Source organism: Fukomys damarensis, unplaced genomic scaffold (genome assembly GCF_012274545.1).
Source record: "Fukomys damarensis isolate Sample0158 unplaced genomic scaffold, DMR_v1.0_HiC HiC_scaffold_16, whole genome shotgun sequence".
In the NCBI taxonomy this organism is placed as follows: domain Eukaryota; kingdom Metazoa; phylum Chordata; class Mammalia; order Rodentia; family Bathyergidae; genus Fukomys; species Fukomys damarensis.
The window spans coordinates 134,397,901-134,420,861 of NW_022900928.1; the positions used below are offsets into that span (position 1 = coordinate 134,397,901).

General features: G+C 49.7%; 1 protein-coding gene across 8 annotated transcripts in view; it reads right to left on the bottom strand.

The window, feature by feature from the left end:
* Hdac4 (histone deacetylase 4) overlaps positions 1-22,961 on the bottom strand; it is a 250,766-nt gene that overhangs the window by 65,248 nt on the left and 162,557 nt on the right. For all 8 annotated transcript variants that reach the window (XM_033764730.1, XM_010615696.3, XM_010615705.2 and 5 more), the window contains one exon: positions 13,858-14,008. In XM_033764730.1, the coding sequence (XP_033620621.1) occupies positions 13,858-14,008 (151 nt within the window). The remainder of the gene's footprint in view (positions 1-13,857; positions 14,009-22,961) is intronic.

Genomic DNA, 22,961 nt, shown 5'->3' on the forward strand with positions numbered 1-22,961 from the left:
CATTGTTGGGGCGGAGAGCAGCCTGACTGAGAGGCCTTCTTCCCAGCAGAGGCTGCACAATCGCTGCCTATTTGAGATGCAGACTGAATCCCAGGAAGGACTTGCTGTCAGCTAACACAAACCCAGGCCCAAAGGCAGCCTGACACCCTTACAGGAAGCACAGGGGTCCCATTCCCATTGCTGCCTGAGAAGAAGACTGTGGAAGAGAAGGCTGTGCACAGACACAGTGTCCCTCCACAGCAACACAGAGGGACGAAGCCAAGCCATGAAGAGGCTGGTCACCGGCTCCCGCCATGTGGTCGATACAACAGTGTTGCTTTCTCAGGGCCAAAGGGCAGCCCATTCTCTCTGGCCTGACACCACATGCACAAGAGAGAGGATCCCACTGTGCAGAAAGACGGAAAGCAGCCACATGCTCTGGGGTATTCTCGTGGCGGTGACTGCTGTTGGAAGCTCCATTAAAGAAAACCAGCAATTTGAAAAACAGAACAAAAGACCCAAACTTACCCAGGGTGAAAGACTGGGCAGTATACTAGAATGAGCTCCAGAGCTGCACCAGGCCACATGGCCTGTCTGCGCCCACCTGCTACTGCAGAGTGCCTCAGTGTCTCCCCTGGCGCTGCACAGTACTCAACAGTGCCCTTAAAGCCTGCAGCACCTCACGTGGTGAGGGAACACGCGGTCGCACAAAAACGTGCCCTGCCTGGGGGGTCCTGGCTGCCATCACAAGCCATGTCGCAATGGACACTTAGGAGCAGATGGCATTGTCCATTCAGAGCTACTCAGCAGAATGGCTCTGTCTCACAAACTTACAACAGCCCTGGACATCTCGCTAAATTGCTTTCCAAAGTAACTGTCCACTGGCAGACTCGTCTCCCCTCCATGGAGCACAGGGGCAGATGCCCTGCTCCCTAACATTGGGTCCCCACTCTCCACATGGAGAGGCCTGGCCGCATGGGGGGAGTGTCCTCGATAACCATTTCTGTCCCGTGATGTACTTTATGTCCTGGCCAAATGCATGGCGGTGCTTCCATGCTAAGTGGCAGTGGCCAGGTGGCAGCACTGTGTGCACAGGTTTCATTCATCTGACCTACTTCTTTTTTTTTGTACCAGGGATCAAACTCAGGACCTTGCGCTTGTAAGGCAGGCGATGCACCACTGAGCGAAATCCCTGGCTCATCCATTTGAGTTGCGTGACATTTTTCATAATAATACATTTGCTGAGTGCCTAGTATGTCCAGCTCTGGCACATTGAGCACTGCATGGAGAGACACAGATTTGCGTCCCCACTGCTGGTGGAGGGTGCAGAGGTAGTCAGGTAAGGCTGAAGTGAGCTCAGGCTGAGGTCATGGGAGGGAGCCATGGCCCTTGATATCCTAGGTATCTCTGATTTCCTTTTAAAATCTGGGTGTCCTGATGCTTGTATGCCTGTTTTCATGAAGCCTATTCCAGCTTTTCCTTTGTGACTTTCACCATTTCTTTGAAGTTCGTCTTCTTTTTAAGGGTATGATAAACAGTCACTTTCAGGGCTTGGGTGTGGCTCAGTGGCACGCCGTGTGCCTGGCATGGGCAGGGCCCTGGGTTCCTTCCCAGTAAAGCCTGCCCCCACAGAAGTCTGATTAAAAACTCACTTTCAGTCTACCCTTCTCGTTCTGGTGTGGGATTTTCATTCATTCACTCATGCTACTATCTTCTCCAAGTTTCACTCTAATACACCTAAATAGATCTTGGTGCTAAGAGAGTCTGTGGATATTCTGACAAATTGCTAATCTATTATTAATATCATTAGAGAAACTACTTTCCTGGCTAGCTTTTATCACACATTCAAGGAATCCAGCGTTATTCACAAATGGAATTTTCTAGTTACATACACTTCTGAGTTCTGCACAGCACAGTCCTACTCCAGTTATGTGATAGTGGAAGTACAAAGGTCAGCCAGCAGAGGTCCCATGGAAAAAGGGTCCAGTGGGCCAAAGTAGGACCTGGCCCAGCTCAACCTGGAACCCCAGAAAAGAGCTCAGCTGAGAGAGCACAGGCAGGGAGTGGTCTGCAGCCACCCGGGATCTGAGCACATAAGTCACCATGCTTCAGAAGAGCAGCTAGGGCCCAGCCTGTGTTTCTGTCAGAGCCCTGTAGACGTAGAGTGCATGGGAGGGACCAGGATGAAACCCCGAGCAGGTCAACATGCAACACTGGGGCTCTGCTTCCCAGGTGCCAGTCAACAAGGACACTACTCATAGCAGCACAGCCTGACATCTCGCCACCTTCAAGTGGACTCCTGGGTGGTGGTGGGGGACACACTGCAGGTCTTGTGCTCTGTGGAATCATTCCAGACACTTCCGGGGCTCCTGAGAGGCACAGGCTAATTCTGAACAAAGGCACATCCCTTGCAGCGGGTCAACCCTGTAAACATACGAAGCAGCACCTTGAGAGCCAGTAACAAAGGAAGCACCAGGCGACAGGAGATGGTGAGCAAAAGCCATGGAAGAGTAACAGGAAAGGCAGCAATGCAAGCCGGCCCAGTAGGTGCATGCAATGAACTCGAGCTCACCTTCTGCTCAAAGAAATGAAAAACGAAACAAGGAGCTCCCCACCTTTACACTGACAAAGTGGTTGGCTTTTCTAATGCAACCACCCAGCACTTCTGAGAGCTGGGAGAGGGTCAGGCTGCACAATGGGAATGGTGACAAAAGCAACAATGGTAACATCCACAGTAATGGCAGCCCTTTAGCCAGAGGGGAGGCCCTTCAGCCCTTCTAAGCCTCTGGGCAAACCAGTCCATGTCTGCTCTCCCCCAGATAGGGTGGCCACAGAAGCAGGTGGGGCACAGGCCCAGCTGTGCAACCTGTGCCCGTGGGGAGCATCAACCCTGCCCTGAAGGTCCCAGGGCCCTCCAGGGGGCCTCATTACCCATAGCACAGGCTGGGTCACCCAGGGGAATCGCATCCTCACACTGCAGACCAGGTGTGTTGCAGGGCAGCTGCATCTTTGCACTGCTGGGCAGACACCACCAGGGGCATACTTCAGCTGAGCAAGATCCTGCCAGCTTGCAGCAATGGTGGCCCAAGCCGCCTGCAGCAAGACATGCGAATTACGGCCCAGTCACAAACAGGTAATGCACACTGAGGAGAACACCAGCACAGCCAGCCCCAGGTTCCTGACCTTTTAATACAGTTAGAAGTCTTTTTCTGTTCTTTCAGTTCCACCAAGTGAGAATGAAGAAAGACTGCAATCCCCACTCTAGTTCTCCTTTGCTGGCACATGCTCATCTGTCCCGATATCTCCACTTACAGGAAAGTTCCAGAATTAAAACTCCTTCAATATGTAGACAGCACATTTCAATCACTTCTCAGCCTTTGGCTAAGATCAAGTGTAGTAGACAGCACATTTCTCAAATGTTCCTTTTTTTTTTTTTATTTAAAAAAAAACTTATTTCATCTTGTTTCTTACTCATCTACTGGACAGATTTTTACATTCAGCCAACAGGGACAAAGAGGTGAATGAGATGCAGCCGCTCAGCTGTAGGCATGAAGTAAGGAGGCCCAGGGCAAGCAACAAGCTGTCCAGGAGAGAGGAGGAGCAGAAACCAGGGTGGAGGTGACCAGGCAGGGAGCTGCTGTCAACAGTGGGTCCCCCAAAGCAGCTGAGTGACAGGTCCCAGACATGCTCCACGGGTCCAGCAGCAGAGGTCCGGCTTGGCTTCCCTGAGACTGATACCCTCTGGCCTCACCTGCCTGCGGTTTCACAGGTGGGTCAAAGAATGGCCTTCCACATCAGGTGTTAGACCGTTGAAACCAGCCTTCAGCTTGCCTGCTGCCTGTCTGGCACATCTATTTTTGTGGTGCTTGGGATTGAACCCAGGGCTTTGAGCATGCCAGGTAAGCGCTCCCTCTGAGCTGCAGCCCAGGGCAGTGCCAGGTTTAAACAGCATGCAGGGCCATCCGACGGCCACCATCCCAACAGGGCTGAGCTTGGCCTGCGGGGAACAGCAGTGCCCTGCCAACTATTGGGGCCGAGGCAGCCTTTCCTTGGTCCAGATGAGGGCTCCAAAAGCGGGCCCTCGGTTCTGAAGTGTCAGTAATTAAAATAAATAAAATTTGATGAGTGCGCCCCTGCTACAGGGAGGGAAGACAGTCACAAGCTCTAAGAATTCACTGTTCTACCAAATTTCTAGTGCTGTTTGATATCAATAAACAAAAGTACAGTTATCTAGACTCCAAATGTTTATAAATTTAACAAAACTTTTAATGAAATATTTAGTAAGAAGCTCATTTAAAACAAAACCTCAAAAAAACTAAATAGCAGATGCTTTGCAGTTCATTTGCAAATCCTTAAACAAGGAGGTGCCCTGAGTCATTTGCTCTGCCCTCAGCTATGTCTCAAACCGGCATCGACAAGGCCCTATCAAGGGGAGGTGCCTGGTCCGCTGGCCTAAGGGCCCCAGGGCATCCACCACCAGGCCTGCCAGCCTGGCCTCTCACAGGATTGCACAGCCTACATAAGTCTGTCCAGTACCCAACTGTACAGTCTATTCATAATAAAACCTGGCCACCCAAATCCACAGAGCAGAACTGCTGGGGCCGCCTGTGCGGAGGCTGGAGAGCAGCAGAGAACACTCCAGCACCCAGACAGGGTGGACGGGGCTTAACGTGTAGCACAGAAATTGTTTCTGACTGGTAAACGGATGCAGAATGCTTTCTAAAGTCCAGTCTTTTCATATTCTGTGAGCCTTCGCTGCTACTTTTATTGCCAGATTCTGGGATACCACAAGAAAGTAATTTAGACTGAGTTGCTTTATAACAATCAGAAGACTGTTATTTGTTGAGTAGCTGTGGCACAGATAAGCTGGCTGATAGCTAAAATGTGAGCTTCAATCCTTGGATTGAGAACCAAACAAGTAGAGAGGTACACGCCGAGGCACGAGGGAAGCCAGGGCAGAGTGCGACACGGGTTCTGGGCATACAATGGCACTGAAGCAGTGCCGTCTGGGCAGCACACACGGAGGAGGGATCAGCTAAAGCTGTCCAGGGGAGACGGTGGGGAAATTAGTCACCAGGGTGTGGGTTCCACATGGTGGCCCTGCACGTGACAGTCACCTGCAGAGTTTTACAGGGGCCCCACCACAGGCTCAAGGGAGACGCGCACCACACCAGCCCTCACCGAGCCCCACCGTCCACACAGCCCGTGATCAGGCCCTGCCACAGCAGCGACCAGACTGCTCCAGGCCTCACACTGCCACTGTCTTGGACCTGGTCTTGTAGGGCCACTGCTGGCAGAGCGAGTCACTGTATCTAAGAGTGACAGGTGTCATCTGGGTTTGGTGTTTCCTTCCTTTCGTGCTGGCACAAAAACTAAGTGTAAGGTGAAGTAAAAACTGTCTCCATATGCTTTCTATCTTGAAATTCTGTCAAAGTGAAAACATTTAAAGTACATTTATCATTTCAGGAGCAAAGTGTTGTAATAATTTATGATAAAAGTGTTGATTTCATGTGTAAAATACTTAATATCATACAATTAGTGAAATAAGAAAGAAACTGACAAGAGTACATAGGCTTCACAATCTTAGAAAAAATAGAAATGGTTTGAAATAGTAAATGTTTTTAAAATATACAAAATAATGTGGGCATAATAATATAATTAGACTATATCCCAATTTTAATTTAAAATTAGTTTTGTATAACAAATTTATATTAAGATTCAACTTAAGAACTGCATTTAGTTGATAGTTACTTGATTCCTTTTAGAAGAGGATTTTTCCCAAGTCCCATTTGGAAATACGCCAAATCTAATGAGGATTAATGAAATGCAAAAGTTAATTTTGTAATCTAAAAATTACATAAAGGCAAATCCCCACACCAGAATACGGCCTTTCAGTCTAGACATAATGAAGAAAATAAGCAGTGTGAAGAAAAGCACATGTGAGAGCATCAAAGATCTCCAAGCATTTCTTCCTCAGTGGTAGAACGGTAAGTCTTGCTGCTTCGGGCCATCCAGACTAGGTAACAGAAGTCCACCGGCAAGGGCCAGTCACGAGAGCTGGGCCAAAGTTCTGACCCGGGTAGGGAAGCACAGAACTTTTGAACATGGCCCAGCTGAAGGCAGAGGGGCTAGGAGAGCTGGGCCACCCTAGGGACTCTTCTCAAGAGGTGCCTGCCCCATGGAGAAAGGGCAGCGGACAGAGCCAGGGCAGGGGGCGCTGGAATGCAAGAGGAGGAGGGGAGGAGGAAAGGTCCACACCTCAGTCCTCACAGGCCTGAAACTCAGCTTGGAAACAGATCAGCCTCTGACTGGGTTGCCACGCTCAAGATGTTTCAGTGCCTTTGGCTGACTAGAAGAAGCAGAGTGAACCCATGTTAGAGGAGCACACAACACCCCACATCCCACACCCCACAGCTCTACATGCAGTCTAAGATGCAAGCTAAATATTCCGGCACAATGGGGAGACAGGCTGACAAAAAAATGAAAAGAAACAACATGGAGGGAAAACCTGGCCATGGGGTCACTCTAAGACAAGACTCAGAAGTGATATGGGAACTGGACAGTAAATAAACGAAACAGCCAGAGGATGAGTTCAGCAGTTTCTTCTGCACGTGAGGTGCAAATCAGACAAGCGCACGACGGATTAGAAGACAGCCACACCAAAGTCAGGGGGAACAAAAGGGAAACACACAGAAGACAGCAACTTGGAGACACAGAGAAAAGGTCAACACAGTATACCTGAAACACATGTAGACTACATGCAGAGATGGGGGGAAAAGCAACATTGAGAGTATTTAAAAAATACAGATTTAAAAACTATAAAGCCCAAGTAGAATAAATGAAAACAAATGAAACCCCAAAGTACAACTTCAAAGCAAAACAAGGATCAAAAAAAAAAACCCTAAAAGTAGCCAGAGAGAAAAAATCTCTGAAGAAGGAACACTAACCCTAACTGCTAATTTCTGGAGATTAGCAACACAGTCAGAAGAGAAGGGAACGGAATCCTCATAGTGCTGAGAAGAATTATACACAAAATAACTATGTAAAATCACATCAGTGAGATCATCACCATCAGGCCTTTATGAAAGCAAATCATCACAGATGAAAGTTCAAACACGAGGAAAGAAGAAAGGGGAAAGGCTAAATGAGTAACTCCTAACGAAGAAAATAACAGCAGTACTGTCTTGTACATTTTAAACATAAACAGTAACACAGAGAGAAGGTGAGTTAAGAGCTAAAGTGGCTGAAGATCCCTACACTGTCCGGAGCAGAGAGAAGCACTGATTTCAATCAGACTTGATAGCTAGAGATGGGTGGTGCGATGCCAAGGGAAAAGGAGTGGCAAACAGGGATGGACTCCCAGGCTGGCAGAAAAGGAGACTAATGGCTGCTAGGCATCTCCATACATCAGTCAGCTCTGTGGAAACTTGGTGTACCAGCTAAGGAATCTGTACCTTTACATGCCCTGGACAAATTTTCATTAAATGCCTAAAATTCAAGCATTCTTCATCTTAAGGGAAGAAACCAAGTTTATTTTCTTTTTGTCAGTAAGTTTATGTAGCACACCCATGAAACAGTATATGTTGATAAGGAAGTCAGGAAGAATTTGACTTTTGTGTGGAGAAAACAGCTGAATAAGCAGTTTGTTGAAGTTGTAATAGATATTTGAAAAAAGCAAATTTCTGTGAGAAAAAAAGGAGATTAAAAGGAAAAGAAAACAAAAGTACAAGAATAGCTGGGATAACCAGGGTCCATATAGAACATTAATGCACAAGCACACCAATAACTATTAAGTATAAATGGACCAGACCAATTAAAAGACAAAGACAGTTAGGCCACATATCAAAACTACAGAATACAGTTAATATTTTATCTACCTTACAAGAAAATGTATAAATACACATGTCAGAAAAGAAAGCTGAAATCAGTAATTTAGGTATTTTTCTCATAAAACTAGAAAAAGAGCTACAAATTAAACTCAAAGAAAATGGAAGATAGAAAAATAATAAGCTTAGCAGAAATTAATGAACTAGAAAAACAAATACTCCACAGATAGCACCCATCAAGCCCTAAGCTGGCTCTTTGAAAAGATATTAAAACTGATAAGCCTCTTGAGAAACTGACCCAGAAAAGCAACTGAAACAAAACAACAAAAACAGAGAGAGCACAAGTATTATATTCGTCACTTTCTAGTCCCTAGGACAAATGCCCAACTCCTACAACTTACAGGAGGTTTATTCTGACTCCCAGTTCCAGAGGGTTCAGCCCCAAGCTGGCGGCTCCATGGCAGGAACAGCATGGCACAGGGCACAGCATAGCACAGGATGCTGCTCCATCCATGGCAGCTGGGAAGCTGGAGACAGGAGGAGCAAGGGCCAAGAATACACCGCTCTAGGTCACAGGATCTATGGCCAGACTCTCTGGACCAGGACCTGCCTCTGTGTACTTAAGACTTGGGGGTACATTTTAGATGTAAACAGTAACAACAAGCAAGAGGGCTGATGCTCCTGAGGCCAGCATGGTCACAGTTCCAGAACCTGACAAAGACATTACAAGAAAGCACACTGCTAGGCAAGCTCTTTATGAACACAGTTACAAATATATAAAATATCCACAACCCAGAGCTTGAAGAACATAAAAAAGATAATGTAGTATGACTAAGTCAAAAGGGGTCATTTAAAAAATGCAAGTCAGAATTTCTGTTCAAGTAAATCTATGTAATTCACCACATTAACCAAATACAGCAGAGAAATCATATGATCACCTCTAGAAGATACTGAAATATCCAATAAAAATCAATACCCTTCTGTACTGAAACTTTAGCAAACTAGGAATGCAAGGGAATCAGTCATAATAGATATAGAGGCCCTGTCAGAAACAAATACACAAGCACACAAAAAGCATACAGAAAGCCCCCTAGGAGCCACAGTGCCCAAGAGCAAAGGCGAAATGAACAGTGGGGGCTCCCACCACCTCTGAGTGGCAATGCCCTCAAGTCCCGCCACCTCTGTACACCACATGGGGAGAGGCATGCAGCATTCCGACTGTGAAGGGAGGAAGAGAGAAACCTGTCATTACTTAAGGGTGATAGGACTCTGCTCAAAGTTTAAATCAATCTACCAATAATTCAAATATCTGAGCGTAGCAAGGTTGCTGGGCACAAAATCAAGAATCAAACATAAATTGCTTTCCAAAATTACAAAAATCAAGTTATTCACAATAGTGCTAAAAACTATCAGATGGCTTCACATATATCTACTAAAATATATGCAAGCTCCTACACATAAAATGTAATGCCTTGTTAAGAAAAATTTTTAAAAAATATAAACAAACTTAAGACTAGAAATAATCAATGGTATAAAAATTTTGAGTCTTTCCAATTTCATCCACAGAATCAGCGCAATAGCACAGAAATCCCCAAAAATCTGTGCATGGCAACAACTGACTGTAAAAGTTCAATGAAAAACTAAAGTGCTGAAATACGAAAGACCTGCACTGCTGGGCAAAGCCCTGCACCCAAGCTGTGGTAATTAAATCATGTGGTACCAATGTGCAAGGCCAGCACCGGGCCAGCGTCACCCAGCTGACACAACTGTGGACACAGGCACGTGATAATGACTGCTTCATGTGGAGAGATGCGGGTGAAAGCCCAGCTGCCCATCTCCACAGGGAAACGCTGCAGCAGCCCCAGTGTCCACCGCACACACAGGGATTCCCAGCAGCATGGAAGTCCCCGTGGGTGGGAAGCATATTGCTCCCTCAATGACGAGAGAACATCTTCTTGATTTTGTAGCTTCCTTTTTTTTTTCCTTTTTGATACTGGGCACTGAATCTAGGGCATTTACACTGAGCTACATCCTCAGCCCTCTTTTACTTTTTAATTTTGAGACAGAGTCTCACTTAGCTCTCCAGATGGGATTAGAACTTCTGATTCTCCGACCTCAGCCTCCTGGAGTGCTGGATTACAGGCATGCTCCACCAGCCCAAGTGTCTTGAACACAGCACAAGAACAGAGGAGAGAGAACACTGAGAAATCAGGCCACACTAAAGCAAGAACATGTTTTCTGCTTCCACCATTAAGACAGTGAAAGGCACAGCCCACAGTGGAGAAGAGGCTCACAACACAGAGCCGACAAAGGGCTGGACTCCAGAAGATAAGAAAATCAGCTCCAAACTGAGACGAGGGGAGACAGCTCAGAAGAAAAATGGGCAAGAGACCTGAACGACCAGAGAAAGGGAATATCCACTAGGCAACAGGGCATGAAAACATGCTGTATCTCACCGGTACAGGGAAATGAAGCTGCAGAGCCAGCAGGTACCGCCACAGCACTGCCTCCACCAGGACCACATGGCAAGTGCTGGCGAGGACGGACACAGGGGCCCTCCCGCAGGCATGGCAGAGCTGGTTACAACACTGCAAACTCGCGGGCACGGTGCACAGATGTTAGAGATATGCGTGCCCCAAGGTTCAGCAGTTCCTCCTCAGCAGTGTCCGCTCTCAGCAGAAAGGACACAGCAGCCAATGCTCCACTGAGGAACCAACCCAAACACCCACCAGCTATGGAACAGCAACAGGAACTCTCGCTAAGCATGGAATGGTACAAATTTCACACACTTACTGGTGAATGAAAGAAGCAAGACACAAAAACTTCATATTAATTGCTCCATACATTTCCAGAGCAGGCAAATTAATCTGTCCTAGAGGTCAGGAGGATTGACTCTTATGAAAAGCGCTCCCTGGTGACCGGTGATGCCTTGGTGCTGGGTGCTTTGCTGGGTGAAGGTTACATGGGGGTGAGGATTTGTGGCTAATTCCCTAGTAGTTCCCCATTCACTAAAGATTACACACCTTCCTGTGCACAGGTATCACACACCAAATAAGCACACAACTTGAAATGTCCAACTTTATAAGAATGCATTAAGCATACAACATCTTATATGCTGCATACTATTATAGATTAACAATGAAAGCTTGTTAAAGTGATATGTCTGCATGCCTGTCACTTTCACTATTTGAAGATGAGGGATTTCCGAGATTTGTCGCAAGCTAAACCCCAAGTACCAAGTGCCTCCTGAGAGAGACAACTCCCATGTCACCTGCTGCTTGTGCATCAGCAGAGGAGGGACATGGAGCAGGGCAGGCGACTCCCTCACCCTGGCTCACATGCTGGAATGAAAAGCCTGGCTGATAATGAATGACAGGAGCCTGCTCCTCCCAGACCTTCCACTCCAGGCATGAGTGAGGCACCCACCACCCACAGACTCAGTTCATGAGGTTGGCAAGTTCCGGCCCCACGCAACATGCTGAGAAGCAGATGGTCTTGCCCTATCCCCGCCTGTGCCCTGGATCCCAGGGACACCCCTCCGGAGCTCCAGTCTGCTCTGCCACCCAGCACAGTGGCCAGGGTGGGTCCTGGGAAAGGGAGTCTGACCCTTGCTCCTTCTGCTGTGGGCTCTGCTCCATCTTGGAGGAATAGCCCCCTGCTCCTGCGATGACCCTAGGACCTGTTGCCCTGTGTCAACTGTGTGGCAAGGTCCCCCTCAGGGCCATGTGTCTCCTGCCCCCTGCAGTCTGTTCTTGGGCTAAGAGCCCCCACATATGCCCTCCCTCTCTGTTTCCTGGGCTGCAACTGCTGCTGTTTTAAACTTAAACAGGTGCAAGCCGCTTAGAAAATACTTGCTCCACCTGATGGGAGGGTCTTCAACGTGCCAGCTGACTGAGTTATCCTGTCATTCAATCAAATGCTCATTAGATGACACAAGGAAGGTCCTCTGGATGGGATTAGTGGAGAGAACCTTGACGTAAGGTCACTGTGAGAGAGCCTGACTCTCCAGGGCTCAGGCTCTGCTACGGCAAAGAAATTCACTGTGGGCGGCAGGCTTAGAGTTCCTGCTCGCTCGCTCATTCTGCAGGCCTGACAATCTGAAGGCCTGTTCATGGGAAGACCCACCCACCCAGGTACCTGCCCACCTGAGGGCCCACTGCAGATTCCAGTGTTGCCTTGCTAGCCTTGCATCAAGGAAGGCAAGTCTTTCAATAACCCTTCACATCTGTCTCCTTCTGGTGTTCTCTGGTTGGACTGAATCAGTAGTCTGCAAGGCAGGCTGACACAGTCCTATGGGTGGCACACAGCAACCTTCTAAGAGCCACTTTTGGGAACACACGGGGTAACCACCCCCAGAGCAGGGAAAAAAACTATGACAGTCATGACAGACTCATACCAGTGGGAATGAGTGAGTGATGGCACAGCAGCCCCATGTCACATGGGTGAGAGCCAGAGGCAAGAGGGAAGAGCCTGCTGCAAAGGGACATGGCTCTGTGACCCACGACGTGAGGCTGAGTACAGTAAAGGACACTGCTGCAGGATCTGACGGGACTGAGGCAGGTGCTCGCCAAGGCCCAGGATAGGGGAGGCACTGGGTCAGGGTGGCCTGCAGGACCCTCACAGGGAACCCGAGCATCTTTTCATTAAACTGTCAGGCAAATGCCGGTGATTTTATATCCCCACAGCCCTCACATGTATTTTATAAATGTTATTGCTTATATATTCAATACTAAGAATTCTGAAGGGTAAGTTTCCAGAGAGCTGTAGGTATAGGGTAAGTTGAAGACATTTTCCCTGAGAGTACCCAGTGCCCTGGGAGGTATGTGATATCCTCTCAGTGAGCAGCCAGTGCCTGAAGACATGCAGGTGTGTATGTCCCTGCATGGGCATAGCTCACAGGACCTCCAAGGGGCTCTGCAGGTTGGGGAGGGCCCAGTCTTCCCTCAGACAGAGGAGGTGTGTGAAGACCTCAGTTCCTACTGTTCCTAGCTGGAGCCCCTCACCTGAGGGCAACACTCCATCCTGACCTTTTCAGAAGGACAGTAGGGCAAACGACCAGGACTGAGCAGATATCCTGGGCCTGTGACCCACACGTCCTTGACTTGTGTGAAGGTCCTGGGTGTGTCCTTTCAATAGGCTCTCAGTACACAGGACAGGAATGCGCCCAAGCCCAGGGCTCTCTGGCGAAACCCAGGAGGAGAACTGGAGCAGAACCAGGGACAGTGCCCCAAGGGATTGGTGCTCAGCAAGCCTTGTCACTCTGCTCCTGCCCCCCGGAGCTCCAGCTCAAGGGGCTGTCATGGGGATGGCATGGCAGCCTGTTCCTGTGGCCACATCCCCTCCAACTCTCAAGGGGGACTAGCGCCCAGAAGGTCTTCTGCCTATGTCCAGTGCTTGTTTCCCCTGCAGGGAGACCAAGCATGCCCTCTGCATGGACACACACAGCCACAGTGCAAGGCAGGGCCAGGGCTGAAGCAGCAAATGAGAAAGTGAGCCATGGGCCCCTGCTTGTGTCTGCTCCTAAGCTGCGGATCAGCCTTCAAGAGCTCTCAGGAAAACATGTCTGAGAAGTGTGGGGCAGACCTCACTGGTGAAATGTACTGTGCACCTGGGACGTGTTGTGCATCTTCATGCCCTGTAAGTCCACGAGGGGTCCTGCCAAGGAGTCTTTCAATGCTTCACTCAAACCAGAAGCCCTGTCCCGGCCCTCGCTTTGGTGTTGATATAGAATCCGGCAGCCGGTGATGACAAAGCCAGGGACTCTGCCGGCTTGACTCTACCAGTCCCAAGCCTTCAGCAGCACTGAAGGAATCCTCAGGGGCTGGGAGGAGTGACCTAAAACAGTCCCACGGAAGTACACTCACAGGCTCCTACCAGGGCAGGGAGTCGAGGAGCACCTTCTGGGGAACCAGCAGAGCAACAGGGGTGAGTGGCACGGTGAGGCCTTGCCCTGGCCACTGCCTCTCTCTGACCCCCACCCCCTTAGGCCAAGCCCCTGCCTGCTGCCCGTGCCTCCCTTGCCCAGCCCACCCTGGCCCCGCCCCACACTCACTCTCCTTGCCCTTCTCCTTGTTCTTGAGCTGCTGCAGCTTCTGCTCACGGTGCTGCTTCTCCAGCTCCTGCTCCTGGCGGTGCCTCTCCAGCTTGCGCTGGTGCTCCAGCAGCTCCTGCTGGTGCTTGAGAGCCAGCATCTCCTGCTGCTGCTGCGGGCAGAGGGGACATGGATGTCAGAGTCCAGGGACCTGTGACAATAGGGCCAGCGCCCGCCCATCTGCCCTGGTGCTCTGTGGGCACCGCGAGATCTCTCAGTCCACATGTCTAATGTGGCCCCAGAACAGGAAAGACAGCAGCTGAGGTGACACGCCCCCCTCCCCCCAACCTGCCAGGCCACCAGATGAGAGCACAGAGGAGCAGCAGCCACCCTTCAGGGAGGGAATAGGTGTGGCTACTTGGGACACTGCCAGGCACTTTCTCAGGATGTGGAATACCTGCCCCAAGACCTGCAATCCCATCCTAGGCAGTCTCTGGGTGCCCAGAGGAAGACCCTCACATGCCTCCCCATGGCCCCACTGGATACAAGCAATCCAAGGAGACCATGGGGACCCTGAGCGCATTCTCACCAGAGGCTGCCCCGCCACAGACAGTAACTACAGCACAGCACACGGACAGAAGTGCATCACAGACAGGCATGCTCCACAGGGCAGTGCTGGTGAGGTGCATGGGGAAGGGCACAGAGCCATGGGCTGACACAGTCTGTCTACCCCAGTGTATGAGCTGTTTCAGAAGCTGCCCCTCGGGGTGAGGAAGGGAGGACTCAGGGAGGGCTCACCCTGGACAACTGCCAGGAACCAAAGGGCCTCCTACAGGTGGCTCACCCAGGAGCTGGGCATCCTGTTGTATAGACTTTACATCTTAACGCCTCAAACAGGACATGCCTGACGACCCTAGAACTTAAATCACCACCAGGACAAATAACATTAGGATACAAAAGGGTAACAGAAAAACTCTTTGCAGTATTTATGATATACAGATAAGTGAAACTCATAAATGGTTTGACCAATTTATAAGAATATGATAAGCAACCCACTAAAGAGGCAAGCAAACAAAAGAGGAATTCCCCAAAGCGGTCAAAACTAAATGGGAAGATGTCCAAGCTCACCAGTCACCCAGTCCCGTGTCTACACATGGTGCTCTAGCAGGAAGCAGAGAATATCGCCGCTCAGCTCCGCCTCCAGCACCAGGATGTGGCTTGCAGGGCCTCTGTCACCTCCTGGCAGGAGCTGGCTGCCCGCTCAGCTGGGAGCTGTCGTTCCCCAGCATGCTCTGTGCTCGCATGCAGCTCTGCCTGCTGGCCTTGCTCCCTTGTACACAGCAAAGGGTATGGCAGGGAGTGGTGGGCAGACCACAGGCAACCATCATGGCCCCAGGACTTTCCACAGAGGTATCTAATGCACAAGTATCCTCCCCTCCTTTCAAGCCAAGCATGTCATTGGCGAACTCATAATTCTAGCACTCTGGGAGGCCAACACAGGAGGACTCTAAGGTCTAGTCCAGCACAGGTAACTTGGCAGCTTAGCAAGACCACCTGAAAAAAAAAGTTGGGGTTGTAACTCAGTACAAAAAGCCCTGGTTCAATCCCAGTACCACCACTAAAAATTCCTTTCCGCCAGTCACAAAGTAGGGCACCAGCCAAAACTGGCCAAGGGGAAGCAGGTAACAGGTAACATTCCGAGGGCTCTGCTGAGTGCTTCACACTTAAGAGCTGAATCCTCACAAGGACGTTTGGAGGTGCTTTGCAAAGGAGGAAACTGAGGCATAAGAGACAAAGTGCTGGTGGTGAGGGTCTTGGCAAGACGGACTGGCTCCAGAGAGTGGCTTCTGCTCAGGCAAAGGAGACTGGCAGGGAAGAGTGAGTGTGGAGCAGCCATCTGATCTGTGCAAGTTAGCATACTTGAGTACAGGCAGACACATGTAAGGTGTGTGTACACAGCTGGAGGAGCTGGCAATGTGGGAACGAAGGGTCTGTGCGTGAGTGTGAAGCAGCTGCTTTTCCTGGGGACACCGACCCTCATGGTGACCTCTTGCAAGACCCACAGGAGACAGACTGTGGATCTGGGCACGTCTCGCAGGTCTGACTGGGTGATTCCTCAGTAAGGGGTCCGCACTGACTGTCACCAGCTCTGTGTGCCAGACTTAGGAGCTACCTGAGCGCCAGCTGGCCAGCGTGCCAGGTCCTGCTCCAGGCACGCGACGTACACTTCTCTGGCAGAAGGCCCGCAGGCAGATGAGTAAGGGCTGCTCCCAGGGCATCCGCTGGCTTCCTGTCCCAAGTCCATGAAAGCCTTTGGTTACCCAGCTTCCATGATCACCTTGATCACCAGGTGGAGAGGAAGCAGACTGTTCACAGATTCCTCTGGTTAGAGATGTAAGAAATCACTTGCCCCGCACTCTGGCTTCATGAATTTCAAGTCACATGGTACCAAGAATATGAAGGAAAAGTGACAGTGACTGGGACTTTAGAAAGCAAGCATTCTCATTCTGCCATTCTAAAAGTAAAGCCTACAGCCTAGGCATGAACACAGGTAATGGCCAAATGACTTTTAGGGAAATAGAAGAAACTGGCAATAACAACAGAACAGAAGCAAAATCAATGCAACTGTCAAGGTAGGTGTGCAGTGTACAGAAGGTTGTGCAGGAATCCCAAGGCCACAATGCCTTCCACAGACAACTTGGGGCGAAGGCAGCACCCACCCACAACAGAGGCCACAGCCCACCTGGAATGTGCTTTGCAAGTCACAGAGCTGGCCTCCCGGGATCACTGCCCCTGGCTATGCCAGTGGCCTGATGCACACACCCCCAGAGCAGGCATTGCAAGCCCAGGGACAACATGTGTCAGCAGGACCTTGGGCCTGGACAGAGCTGTTTGTTACAGGAGTGGTCGCACACAGAAAGGACTGACTAGCAGCATGAGCTCCTTGAGAAAGTGAGCCAAGTCAGCAGCACTTACCCCGGAATTCCCTTCATTAGGGCAGGAGCACAGGGACAGAGTGGCTGGAGATGGGTGTAGGCGGAGGCATGCCCCAAACCAGTGCAGGGCGAGGCAGGGCAGGGGAGACCCATGTAAAGCCAGGAGCAGCACCCTCCCCACGGAAACACTGCTTCTGTAAAGCAGTGGGCCCAGCCCAGGAGGAAGGGCTCACACTACATCCAGGGCAGCCTGGGGAGGAGCAGAAGCAGTGGGCAGGACTGACTTGTGGCTCGCCGATGGCGTGGAGAGTGTGCTAGGCACCTACATCCTACTCCTTCGTTCACTGATCACAGGCTTCACAGTGTCCCTCCATATGGGCAGAAAGTGTGTGCCATGAGGACAAACCCCGACCACGGGAATGGGACTGGAGATATGCTGACTGACGCTAGGTGATGCCCACAGTTACCTCACTAACTTGTGCAAGGGTAAAGCCATCCCATGAGGGAAGAGAAGTGCTGAGAAGCTATCTTTTGCAGAATGAAACTATGATGAGCCATTTAAAATAAGATGACCTAATTTTTCTAAGAAAACAAAACCAAACCAGAACCAGTCAAAGCAGATCCCATTGTTCTAACTAGACTTTAACATCAAGTTCACTTTTAAGCCTACACTGACCTCTGAAGCACATCAGAACCCCAGAATTGAGCTCCTTTGACTGATTTTGCAATTTACTAGATAGATACTCAAATAGAAACCCAACTAGAGTTTTAAAAAGTAAAATAAAATCCCACTGTGCTGAAAGTACTGAAGTGGGGGACAGGTAATTATCCACTGTCCCAGCAGAGAAAGACAACTTTCTGGCCTATGGAGAGCTCTCTCACATGACCTGAGGGCCCCATCTGTCCTAACGAGTCCCAGCCACAGAGCATCCAAAGGCTCAGTTGGGTTGGCGAGGGCACCATCACCATCACACCTCACTAAGACAGGTGCTGCTCAGTGCCATCACGCACCAGCCTCTCTGGCCCGGGGCTGCGAACAGTGGAGGACATGTCCACCTAGAAGTCAGGTGCTCTGGACCGCATGGGCGCCTCATGACCCACACATTCCCTGGGCCAGGCATGGCAGGTACCTGAATTTGAGCATGGGGCTGTGTGTCCTGGAGCTACATGTGTGTGTCTGGGCACCCCAAGGGTCACAGCCAGGTTTCAGAGGCTACAGGAACTTAATGGCCACACATGCCTGGGTTCCAACAGAAGCAGAGTCCTTGTAACAGCAGCCTTCTTTATAAAGCCAAGATTATTCTTGTGACTCTAATTGGTAGCAAATGTGCAAATAAGAGCAACATGAAAAACTGTCCCTATTCCACAACTTCTAGTTTAGTCATAAAATCAAATCTATACTTAAAATCAAACCCCAAACCAACCATGATTATTTTCTCATCTCCTGTACCTCAACTGGCCTCACCAGAACCAATGCCAAGTGAGAGTGCATTAGCCACCCAGCATATACTGTGGAAGCCGTCCTTATACTCCTGCTTAGGACCGACGTCCCTGGCTTACTTTGGGACCAATGCCCAACCTCTTTTCCCAGCTCCTTCCCAGGGTGAGGACAGTGATTATGCCTGCCTGCCTCCTGTAGCAAGCACATCTCCCAAAGTGTTTCCCTTGCTGGTTGGCAGCCATGGTCCTGGCATACGGTGAAGGGCCCTTTTGCCTTTCCTGCTTCTCTTCTCTGACTTGACAGCCTGGTGAGATGCTGTACCAAATACACAATGCATAAGGATCTCAGCCATCAGGTGAGACCAGCCAGGGCAGAGCAGCAGCACCTGTGACCCTCATAGGCACAGGTCCACATGCCTACTCCACCTCCATGTGACCCAGTGCCCTTGTGACTAGTGCCTGAGTTGGCTAGCACGAGATCCCCATCCCCTCTTAATAATTCACAGACTTTTGCCACACTGAAGCACAGGCACTTAGCAAGTATACAGCCCATGCCTGCCCACAGCAGCCTTACCCTGGCAGAATGCCTGTTGTTCCCAAGGCCTCCTGATCCCCACAGGGCACTACTCCTGTCATCCTGGATGCAGGCTCACAGTTGCCTTTGCTTCCTGATGCACTCCATTATTTCCAAAAGAATCTGAGAATAAAACATGCAGATGTCCAGAGCATCCCTGAACAATGCATGAAGTCTGAAAGTCTGGTGCTGCTGGTGCGGGAGCTAGGAGGCAGCTGGCCTGCAGTGGTGACCCACGTCCATCTAGATCTGGGCCTGGGGCTGGATGCGTTGAAGTCACACAGCTTTGCCATTCACTGTTAGTAGCTGTTCTTGAAGACACGCAGGGAGCTGTTATGGCATTATCTCAGCTACTTTTCTGAGATAAGTACAGAGCAGGCCCAATTACCCTACGTTCCTTTGCCAGAACATAATTTTTAACAGTGAGGAAAAATAACAAGCAGTCATCCCTGGGTGTGGGGCTTGCTAACCAGTGAAAATGTGCCATTTGGTCATGGGTTTTTGATGGAGCATTTGGGATTAAACAGTCACCTCTGTGGGGTCCTTGATCCGGAATCGTTTCCATCCTTACTCAATAGATTAACTAGCTCAAATAAAAAAGATACCCTCATTTCAGCACATTGAAAATCACTTCTCGTCTTCCCTCATAACCAGCAATGATCAGCCCCTTAAGGCCTCTCTTTTACTGTTCCCACCCAAGGGTACACAGATGTCACAGAGACAAGAAGAGCAACCTCCCATCAAGGTCCCTGAAAGGAAGTCTGCAGTGGGAGTGAATGTCCAGTGCTGGGCTCCAGCCCACTGGGGGTGACCAGGGTGCCTGTGGACACCCCTAGGGGATGGATACAGCATCACTGGGGTATGGGGACCGGCAACGGTGCAGGAGTCAGGTCTCTCCAGGCACTGCCCATCTCCAAGGGTCCAACTTCAGTTTTTAGCTTCACCTTGGTCTGCCCTTTTCCTCCAGGTCCAGAGGGTTGGGCTTCATCATCCCACACACAGCTCTCTCTATGGCCCACAGAGCCTAGCGGGGGGACAGGACCTACTTAAGATGGGCGCCTTGGGCCAGGGATTTAACTCAGTGGTTCTGCTGCCTGCCTTGCAAGCTCAAGGTGCTTAGTTTGATCCCCGGTACCAAAACAAACAAACAAACAAACAAAAAGATGGGTGCCCCTGGAAGCACACATGGGGTGAAGATCTGCAGGCTTTGGCCTCTCTGAAGAAGCCTTCATCTCAGCAGATGCCCACAAGGGACTCTATGACTGGACAGGGCAACTGCTCAGCCCACAGTTCCTGCAGGAAGTGGAAAGACAGCTGCAGAAGTTTACAGCACCAGAGTCACACACAAGACACTGAGGGGCCACAGAGGCAGCATGAGTGGGGCGCTGCCACCCCAGCCAGGTATCCTGAGACCCTCTGTACACACGTCAGTGCCCCATGCTGTCCAAGGAGGCCCTAAGGCAGAAATGCAAGAGAGAAGCTTCTAGGAACAAATGGGACCACTGACAGTCACAAGTGAACAGTGCGCCCTGAGTTCCGAGCTTCCTTGGCCGTGAGGAGGTCCTGGAAGCTAATGCTGCCATCTGTGATTGCTGGAATGTGGACAGTTTGATTCCTACTGTGCCTATGCCTAGCACCCTGACCAGCCTGGTTAGTCACGGCGACACAGTTCTCACTTACTGGAAACAGCAGCATGACCACCCCTTCCACAGGAGGCTGGTCATCCCTGGTTCACACTGAAAGATCAGTGACTCATCTAGAGCCATCCTCAAGGTCCAAAGGTGGGCCAGCTCACAGATCTGCAGTGAGGTACATGCACTGCCCACACCAGAGAACACCAAAGAACTGCAGGTACCCTACTGCATCTTCCCTCCTCGGTGGTGTCATCCAACACACACACACACACACGCGCACGTGCACACACACGATATTGGTGCTGTGATACATGGTCCTTTTTCTTTATTTGAGTGTTACATGTATGTACATAACACATAACACTGATTAACTGAGAACAAAGCTGGACTCAGAGAGCAGTTCCCCATGCCACTGTGGCCAGTAAGGACAGGGGTAGGGCAGCTCTGTGGTGGACACTCCTCTCTCACATCTGTGCCGATGCCTGCCTGTGAAGAGGGCCCACAGGCAGACCACGTGGCAGTGTCCCACCAGCTAGAAACTGATGCCTCATCTGAGGCACGATGCCAAAGCACAAAGCCTCAGCACCCATACTCTAGCGAGTTATCACTAAAGCCACCCTAAGAACAGCTGTTTGAACAAATCAAAATCAAAATCCAATGATAATTGCAAATAACACAAAAGAAAATATTGCTCAAATGGTACTAGCCAGGAAAGCTGTTATAGTCTGAGGTATGCTCCTGGAATCTTACATACTGTGTGAACTGTGTGTAGATATCTGCAGATTAATAACACTGAGACCATTCTATGACATTTTAATTTACTGTGTTGCACACACTTCTCTGTACTATCACTCACACTTCAGAAGAGCGATTTTAGGGGTTTCACTGTATTATTCCTATGGATAAACACAATGAATTCAGCAACCACAGTCAGTGTGACCTTTCCCTCAACTCCAAGCCACACAACCAGGGCAAGGGAAGGGCCCTTCAGAGGAGAATCTGAAGCAGGACCCCCAGAGGCTCACCCATAGCTCGGTCGCCTCCTAGCCCAGGACATACCTCGGCAAGGACCTACATGGTGGCAGGGGTTTCTAGTTTTATCAAGATCTTTACACGATTACAGTAGTTTTAGTTAATGCAATAAAATATAAAGAGGAGGCAGCTATTTTCAGATGACATTATTAACCTATAAAACATGAAATAATCAATGAAAACCTATTAGGACTAGTAAGAAAATTCTATATGTTAGCAGCTAACACATGAAATAACCAAATCCAAGCCTTGTGTATAGATTAGTAGAGACCAAGCAGGAAAAAGAAATGAAGAAGCAGGTTCATCATAATAGAAGCAAAAAGAGGAAAAAAAACTTAAGAATAATTAAATATGACATCTATGAGCATTACATGAAAAAATAAAATGCAAGCCCTCCTCTTTCTGGGACAGGCTCCAATTAGACGCTCACATCATGCTCCTGGGGTGAAACGCAGTATGAGGAACAGTTACCACTGCGATTCCAATACAACTCTGAAACAATCTGGAGACTTCCTGAGTAACAGTTCTGAAGTCTGTCTGGAGCAGGAAACCAGCAAGATGAGCTAAGGAAACCTGAGCAGAAGGCAAGGCATGGGGAGAGGGCCACACCAAGACTGAGCAATAGGGACAGGTGCAGATGTGTAAGGAAGCTCCCACCAGGGCACAGAGAGGGCTTCGCTTATCTCCTTAGAAAGAACATTCTGAATCATGGTCAAGGACAAGTGGACAACTATTCTGTAGCAAAACTAACAGGCAAGTGGCAACATACAGTAGACCTTTAAAATAATGCCCTTTATTCACATCTTCTGTATCAACAAGAAAAAGACCAGCATTATGACAAAAAAATAAAAGCACAGAAAATGACAGTAAGTGGGAAAAATGACAACTTCTATGCATATAGAGATAAAGTTAACCACACTGGGCATCACAGAGACAAAGGAAGCTGAGCAGGACAGAAAGGACTGTGATGTAAACGAAGGCACTAGGATAAAGGCAAGTGCACCCAATGACAGAGGTCTGCCTACACCTGGCCATGCCCCCAAGCTCAGGAGGGGCCTGCCTCTGTCTGCCTGTGAGAGCTGCAGGGCAGCAAGGTCTGTGCTCGGCCCTGCCGAAGCCCCTGTTCCCCTCAGTCAGTGTTTCAAAGCAGCTCAGGTACTCAGGTACTCTCCTAGTTTCCTTTTAAAAGCCTCCATCCACTGCGCTAGTGGCCTGAGCAACTATGGCCCCCAGTACAGGCACGGGCTGGACGGTGAGCCTGAGCTATTTCCTGATGGTCTGCTCTGGAGAGACGGTGTGCGCATCCCTCATGTTAAAGCAGCACAGGCCTTTCAGCTGTGGGACTGGATCTGTATCAGGGTCACAGGAAACCCAATAAATGGTGATGGAGGAAGTTCTGAACTCCAGGAAGACCCGGAGCCACACATGACCATCCTGTGCTAAGTAAGTGATGTAGACACACAGTTTAGAGATTAAACACTGAGTTCTTAGCCGCTGTCCAGTGAGGCA